The sequence below is a fragment of the Lolium perenne genome, chromosome 1 (assembly GCF_019359855.2).
Source record: "Lolium perenne isolate Kyuss_39 chromosome 1, Kyuss_2.0, whole genome shotgun sequence".
Lineage (NCBI taxonomy): Eukaryota > Viridiplantae > Streptophyta > Magnoliopsida > Poales > Poaceae > Lolium > Lolium perenne.
The window spans coordinates 13570264-13578386 of record NC_067244.2 but is presented as its reverse complement, the minus strand read 5'-3'; the positions used below and the strand labels follow the sequence as shown (position 1 = coordinate 13578386).

Below are 8123 nucleotides of genomic sequence, written 5' to 3'. Positions count from 1 at the left end.
GACAGTGTATATAGACGTTGTGAACATAAAAGATTGCTAGGCAGTTGGATCCGTTGGTGAAAAGTCATTTCTTAACATGTTCGGTTTGTGCCGGCAAAGAATCCAGGCCGAGGCGGAAGCGTGCTTGGCGGCATCAAAACACAAGGAGCGCCTGCACTTGGCTTAAACCGAGTGATTTTTTAGTTTGATTATCAGACTTTAGTCTCGGCCCTGAAGTCAAGAACTATGATCTGTCGACAATTCTGAAGGAAATCCGTTCCAGCTGCATTAGCTCTTTACAATCTTCTGGATGCATGTACTGGCTGGGAGGGGTCTGCACCTGCTGTTTTGGTAGCCAGGGATATAGCTGTGCCCAATGAGCAAAGGAAACTCCATTGCCACTTGAAAAGAAAAGGAATCTACCGTGTCCATCTCGACTGGAGATTCGGACCGTGCACTTGTGATATACAGGTATTGCTATGCATTCCTTCCTTTATTCCCTTTTCTACACAGAAACAAAAATTGCAAAGGAATATATCACTCGGTTAACTTTTTAGTACAAAGCCTTCAACATATTCCACTGATTTTATGAAATTAAGTTCTAGATATTATTAAAAAATAGTCCAATGACTTTTTAAATTTTAAAAGGATTTAAATGATTTTACGGTTTTTACATACTAAGTTAATTTGTAACATGTCATGTAAGCATTTTGCGTGTAAAATTTCGGCAAATTCTGTCACATCTGTATATGTGAATTGTGCTGCTCGTGCTGAAAGTTTTTATTTTTATTCTGCTTTTCTAAAACTAGAATTGTTCAAACGGTGAGAGCAAATGGAATGCTGAGAGGTTGCTAAAATATCCTTGTAATAACTATACACAATTGACTGTCGGCGCAAGCAAAAGGTAATATACTCCTGGATATACTGTACTACGGAGTAGTAGTACTCTGTTTTGTAGAGTCAAAAGTTGTGACGTGCATCAAGACGTACAGGCGTACAGCTAAGAGCTTGGAGTGTAGAGTAGTAGTCAACTGAAGTAGTGAACAAGTGAGTCAAGTGAAGTACAACTGTACAGGTAGAGCTTGGAGAGTGTGGAGTAGACTACGTAGTAGTCAGCTGACTTTGGCTGCAGAACTGATTTTGGCTGCCAGCAACAGCTAGCGAATCAGGCAGCAATTGAGTCAAGTCAAACCATGAGATGTCACGTAAAGTGAACACGTGGCAACACGTCGTCTGAACGTAACCTGGATTGCACCCCATAGCTAGGCTCGGAGGCCGGAGCGTTCTACGGAGCAGCCAACACAAACATACTCTACTCACCGACGCGTATCCAATCCATACCATACCAGACGAGGGAAGTCCGGGCGACATCGCAACTGACTGGCGAGCGGGACCGGCCACCGGCTCACCCGCTCACCCGCCGCGGTCGCACCGACACCGACACACAATGGGCATGTGACGCGAACGCCTGTTTTTTCACAATGTAACAATGTTACCGTGGACTTCGTTGGCAAGGGCCTAGAACTCCTAGAAACTGCATTAAACTAGATTGGTGAGAATACATAGGTTGCTTTTTTGTTGTAAATTTTACTAGTGATTGATTACTTTAATAACTGCTCGCGTGCCGTAGTCTTGTCATTGCGGTTTAAATTAAATTTATAAGAAAAACTTTGTTGTAATTATGAGATATCTGATTTTGTATCTATCTTCGTCTACCTTCAAAAAAGTACAAGATTGCATTATGAAATAAGAAAGAGTTTGAAGATTTTAAGAAAATTATGATTTTTTATGCTTTATTTTGTACTAGTTGAAGTCATATGGCGTATTATTACCATGTACTCCCTTCGATCCTTTTTAACTGACTCAAATTTAGTATAAATTTATACTAAATCCAAGTCAATTAAAAGAGACTGAATAGAGTACACATAAATAGTACTTTATCACAAAACTTTTGCCAGCTGCTTCAAAGTATGAGCCTTGCATCTAAGTATAGAAACTTTTGGCTAAAGAAGTCTTATTTACGAAGAAAGTGCCACTTCAAAGTTCTGCATTGGATTGTCTTGTTTATCTCAAGTCTATATACACGAAACTTGGCTCCATTCCAAAAAAAAGAAGTATGGATTTTGGGAAAATTTTAGGTATTACATAATTTCCCATTAAATAGGTCTGGAAAATGGTAAATAACTATTTGACATTAAAATGGTGATTTTAATTAACGTTACTAATTTATAACGCTAAAGGAAGCCATATGCAGTATTTTAACTCAAAATGAGGCTATGTTATTACAAAACTTGGTTTAGGTGCCTTCAAAGTCGCGGGTTTGCTCTCTAGGTTTAGAAACTTCATAGAAGATATTTATGTTTTTGAAGGAAGTCTAATTTCAAAATTTTGTATTGAACTATAATATTTATTGCAATATTATATATCCAAAAAATGGCTCCATGCCAAAACTAATTGATTTTTTTTACATTTTGTTTTCATATCATATCTAAATATTTCTCAAAAATGGTAAATAAATATTTTGTTCATAAGAAGTTTTGACTTTAACTCACACTACTCATTATTAATGCTAAAGGAAGGCCTACGCATAAGATGAACAATGGCTCCATGCCCCCATGTTGTCGAAATCGAGGATGTTGAGACATAGAATCCATGGCACAAGAGGATCTTTCAAATTGACAGCAAGGCTGGAACATAGAAATGGGTGGTGCGCCGGCGAAAGAGAATGTGTACAGTACAATGGTGAGCACAGGGGAGGTTGTTTTGGCAATGGAGTGTGGGAGGGAGCTTGAGAGGGGGAGTGAGCACGGTGACGGTGTGTCCAAACCTGCATCCCACACTATTCTGGTGTGTGTCGTGTCTCCCTTCAACAATGTAGCTTAGTTGGGGATAGGGGGCATCCCACACTATTCCGATTTGGTTTTAGAATTACAAAAACTGAACAATTAAGGGGAAGGGCCCGTGTCATGGTTTAATCTCTCCGGTTCTTGAGACTATACGCGCGCGGTATTATACCGTGTACGCAGGAGGTGTGCGTGTGTATGTGGCAGTTTGCGGAAGCCCGTCCCGTGGTTGCTTTCGACTTTCGAGCTGGTGGCACGTACTGTATGTACGTACGCGATGGTACGTAGGTATACTATGTACGCACCGACTGGACCGGATCGATGGATCGATGGGGATCACTGGGACGTCTTGGTCGCGCACCGACGCATCCATCCGTCCATGTGTCTCGCTCGAGCCTGGACTGGACTGCGCTGCACTGCACTGCAGGCGTAAAAAGCGCGGCACGCCTCGCCCGCCGGACGTCGCAACCGACTGACGAGCGGGACCGCCCACCGGCTCACCCGCCATGCCTGACCGACACCGACACGCCTAGCAGCTCGCGCGCGACCGACGCGCCAACGTTCAGCTTTTTTCACACAAAAAAGAACAAAGATAAGCTAAAATAAGATCCCGTCCAGCGCGCGAGCGCCAACGTTGCTTCCACGCCCAGCTTCAACTTCGGGAATCAAAATCATCATCCGCTCTCGACCCGACCGACACGCCCTCCCGCCGTCCGATCCGCCCGCCGACGGCAGCGATCGGTCGTCAGACATATCCGCATTTCACGTTCCGGGATGCCGTGCCGAATCGCGGAAACACCCCTGGAAACCGGGGGATTCGCAACACCGTACTAGCCGGTAGACCCGGCGAGGGGCGCGTTCGCGATTACTGCCAAACGTCCGGGTTTCTGCCGCGAAACGCGCCCGTCTCTGAGGGCGCGCGGCTTTAAATGGCGTCAAAAGAAGCGCACCAGTGCAAGCAGCACAGCCAGAGTCAGCAGACAGGAGCAGAGAAGCAGCGGCGGGAAGTACGATACGCACGCAAACGCCTCTATCTCCCTCCTCCGCCGCTCCCCTTCACCTCCTGGACATAGGGTTTGCCCGCCAAGCCGTCTCCAGATCCATCCCAGGTACGCGCGCGCGTCTCTCCTCCTCATCCTTATCCCCTCGCCGCTGTCCCGTCTCCGAGCAGCCGCGCAAGCTGCCCGCCCGCAATGGCTGCCCATAGGAGATGCAGCAGCAGATCCAGCATTGCGGTTCCGTATACTGTATATCGCCCCCGTTCCGACTATGCAGGATAAACTGCTGCCTGCCTGCCTGCCTGCCTGCCTGCCTGCAAGTTTATTTCCACGCCTGCTTCAGCGCCGCCGCAGTCCGCACGACTCTGCTCCCGTTGCGGTGCGCCGATTTCGGCCACCGGACTGCGATTCAAATGCGCGCGTTTTGGGGTGTGTGTGTTAAGCATTCGATTCTACGCAAATGCTAGAGCCGTTGCTGCTTCCATCGTTGTACAGTCCCGTGTCAAGCGCGTTCAGAGTTCAGAGACTTTGCGTCACAGGCTTCCGGTTCCACGGCTGTGATACACCAATTCTTTTAGTACCTACTTGATACCGATTTCGAAATAGATTAGCTACCTACTAACTGTTACTAGCAACTGCTTATGTACAAGAAAAGGAAAAGTAAACGTCTTCGGTCTTACTTGTTATTGGTTCGTTCCTAAATAATAAGTCATCAGCCTACCTTACTGATGGTACGTACAGAAACAAAACTGAGCTCATTCTTCTGCTTATCAAACCATTCGGCACTGAGTTTTCAGTAGTGGCAAAGATAAAAATGTCCTCATTGCAAAAAAAAAAAAAAGTGTAAAATCCCATTTGGTAATCTAGAGTGCTTGTCAATCATTGCTAACTTTTTCATACCCATTAACTAATCTGGTGCTTAATACGAAAGTCTTGTCCTGCAAAAAAACCTTTCTATCTCTACTTGTAAACTCAGCGGCGTGGATTAGTACTAGTTATTCTATGTACATAAGCGTGTTGATTTGATTGCTGGCAATACAGAACGTGTAAGTTGTCGGTACGATTAGTCATTATTGACAAGATGTTGATCAATTTTCCTATGATTTCCGTTGTACAACAAGTCAACAACTGAAAAGGGTATCATGCTGGAAGACAATGAAAACCCATCCTTCCCTGTTGAGTTCCTGCTTTTTGGGGGGAGTCAAATCCATTGTTTAGCTGTCGTTGTCCACATAGTTTGCCAAGTTGGTGTTGTTTGACTTTAACTTACTAAAAGATAAATGGAAAACCCATCTTTTTCCAGTTCACATTCTTCCATCTTCTGCAATGACATTAACTTATTTCTGTCGGGATGGGTTTAACTGCAACTTCCAAATATACATCTTTCTAAAACAAGAAAACTTGCAATACTTGCCAGGCGTTCGTGATGGCTCCTGCTATTGAAGCAGTGGACAAGGTTAAGGTGGCGAGCGCACCTGTTAAGGCTCCTGTTCTTAATGAAAAAACACTGTCATCCATGACCAGGAGACCTGGTTCAGCGCATTCTTGGCATGATCTTGAGATAGGTATTTGACCTCTCGTGTTTACAAGAAATCAGTTTCTTTGTTTTCCTCTCCTGAAAACTTATAGTTTCGACTGTTTCGTGCAGGGCCTGATGCACCAACTATATTCAACTGCGTAAGTCCACCATGCATGATATATTCTCACTGATTTTTCTCCCGTCTAAGTTTGTCCTATATGTATGCTATAAGTCCATTTCGAAAAGAAAAAAAATGTATGCTATAAGTTCATGTCAATAGCATAGCTTTTTCTTACTTGAAAAGCAATCATTTGAAATATATGATCATTTAAACCACCTCTGTCATTTTGAGCTTTTAAATTTTATTTGTGAGTTATCCAATGCATGCTCAGGTGTTCTGGACCACGGACTAAAACTGGATGCTATTTTGTTTTTCAGGTCATTGAGATACCTAGGGGCAGCAAGGTTAAATATGAACTTGACAAGAAAACTGGACTGATAATGGTGAATCATCGCTATTCGTTTTCTTTCTCTTATGTTGAATCTCTCTTCTCCAATGTTCTTATGGTTTTCGTTGGTTATGTGCGTGTGTGCAGGTGGACCGTGTGCTTTATTCATCAGTTGTGTACCCTCATAACTATGGTTTCATTCCCCGCACATTGTGCGATGACAGTGATCCGATGGATGTGCTAGTTATAATGCAGGTATTAATACCTTGTCCTTTATGAACAGAAGATCCTGCTTTATACTGTTCAATCTTTTAGTTGGTTGTGGAATAATTACAGTGTGCATTCACAAATCTTTCCACTCGTCACTTTTACTCTTGTTTCGTACAGTGTTTAATATGTTTTATCTCCGCTGATACAGGAGCCAGTTGTGCCAGGCTGTTTCCTCCGTGCAAAGGCCATTGGCCTCATGCCTATGATTGACCAGGTTTGATTTATAGTTTCCTTTCATCTCTCAACCCTGCAGCCAAAAAAAGGATAGATCCTGATTCAAGTACATTATTCGAACAGGGAGAAGCAGATGATAAGATCATTGCAGTGTGTGCTGATGACCCTGAATACAAGCACTTCAATGATATCAAGGAGCTCCCACCTCATCGTTTGGCTGAGATCCGACGCTTTTTTGAGGACTGTATCCTTGTTCATTCACTTGTATTTCGAGCATTCCACACAAAAAATGTTTGCTTTGGTTTTACTTGCAAAAAGTTCCCTAAGTGTGAGCCTGCATTTCAAACCAGTTCATAGATATGTGATGCACTACCAGTACAAAGTTATGTGCATTTATAGCTCATTTTGTAGCTTACTGATTGCTGAAAAATTGGTAGTATATCCGGAAATCACACTTGGACCAATTTAGGGCCAAGCCACCAAGGTACTGCAAAATATACACAACCTATTATATCAAATGGTTTCTTTAAATGGGACATCCAGACAAGAAGAATGAGAACAAGGAGGTCGCCGTGAATGATTTTCTGCCCGCAACTGCTGCTTACGAAGCCATTCAGCACTCCATGTGAGCGTCTCTCGAATCCTCACTGCATGGTTGTTGTCCTAAATGGTCTGTGTTGTGCCAAGCTGACACTTGCTTTTCATGGTGTGTTTTCACAGGGATCTGTATGCTACTTACGTCGTGGAGGGCCTGCGGAGGTAGGCTGCTGCTTGGACGCTCGGTTCGGTGCTTTGCTTGCCATCGCCTGGACTGGGATGATGTTGACGAAACCTTTGAGGAAGAGATTCTGTAACCGTACGAACTACTCCTATCTGTTATTTTGTTGGTGTGGCTATTGTACCACTATTGTAGTAGCTAGCACAAGAATGAGTGACGAAATATTCTTTTGTGGTCTCTGTGCCCATATGTTACACTGTACTATTGATTCTCTTGGCAATTCAAGCCAGGCATCAAATATTCGTTTTCACAGTAAAAAATGCATTATGTCATGTGACGTAATTAGTTTGCATACCACAAATATGCATGCATAGATGGTCCTGGAACTCTTAACACCAGAATGACACCAGAATTGGTTTAGAAAGCTGTGAACCTGATGATTCAGAAGCACAAAGCACACATTCTTCTCTCTGACTGTTGTCTTGGTGGTGTGGCTTATGTACCATTGATTATCTCCTTGAAATTTTTTTTTCGAGAAAACGCAAAAAGCCTTTGCGTTTCATTTCATTGAATAGAGAGAAGGTTTGCGGTTACAAGCCCCCTAAGGGGTTAAAGGAAAACAAAACAGGGGAGGGCTAGTGTACATCCCAGGTCTGGGGTAGGATCACGCGTAGCCCCTGGGCTCCTGCCCTTGCCCAAAGGGCGGCTTCCTCCTTGATGTTGTTGATGACGGTGTTGATGGAGGGTCGGGCTCCATTGAACACGCAGTCGTTGCGGTGCTTCCAGAGCATCCAGGGGACGAGCAAGGTGATGGATGCCAGGCCCTTATGGGTAGGAGCTGGGGAGCTTTGCCGAGCCTTGTGCCACCAGGTGTGGATCGAGTCGTCGCGTTCAGGAGGGTTGCAGGTGGCACGCAGCCAGGCAAGAACCTCGAACCAAACCTGCTGGGAGAAGCAGCAGCCTGTCAAGAGGTGATGCATGGTTTCCATCTCCTGGTCGCAGAGCAAGCAGCGGGGGTGGTGGTGGAGGCCCCGGCGTTGTAGGCGTGCGGCCGTCCAGCAGCGGTCCAGGTTGGCGAGCCATGTGAAGAACTTGACGCTTTGCGGTGCCCAAGTGCGCCAGGTCAGTCTCCAGGTGCTGCAGCTAGTTGAGCCTAGGAACATGGCGTTATAG

At 44.7% G+C, this 8123-nt stretch overlaps 1 protein-coding gene across 1 annotated transcript; it reads left to right on the top strand.

Moving 5' to 3' along the window:
- Positions 1-3769: 3769 nt before the first annotated feature.
- LOC127320911 (soluble inorganic pyrophosphatase 4) lies at positions 3770-7282 on the top strand. Its single transcript, XM_051349988.2, has 9 exons — positions 3770-3931; positions 5238-5385; positions 5469-5497; positions 5778-5843; positions 5936-6043; positions 6207-6272; positions 6356-6476; positions 6776-6857; positions 6953-7282. The coding sequence occupies exons 2-9, from the start codon at positions 5247-5249 to the stop codon at positions 6993-6995; spliced, it is 654 nt and encodes a 217-aa protein (XP_051205948.1). The 5' UTR covers positions 3770-3931; positions 5238-5246; the 3' UTR covers positions 6996-7282.
- The last annotated feature ends 841 nt before the right edge of the window (positions 7283-8123 follow it).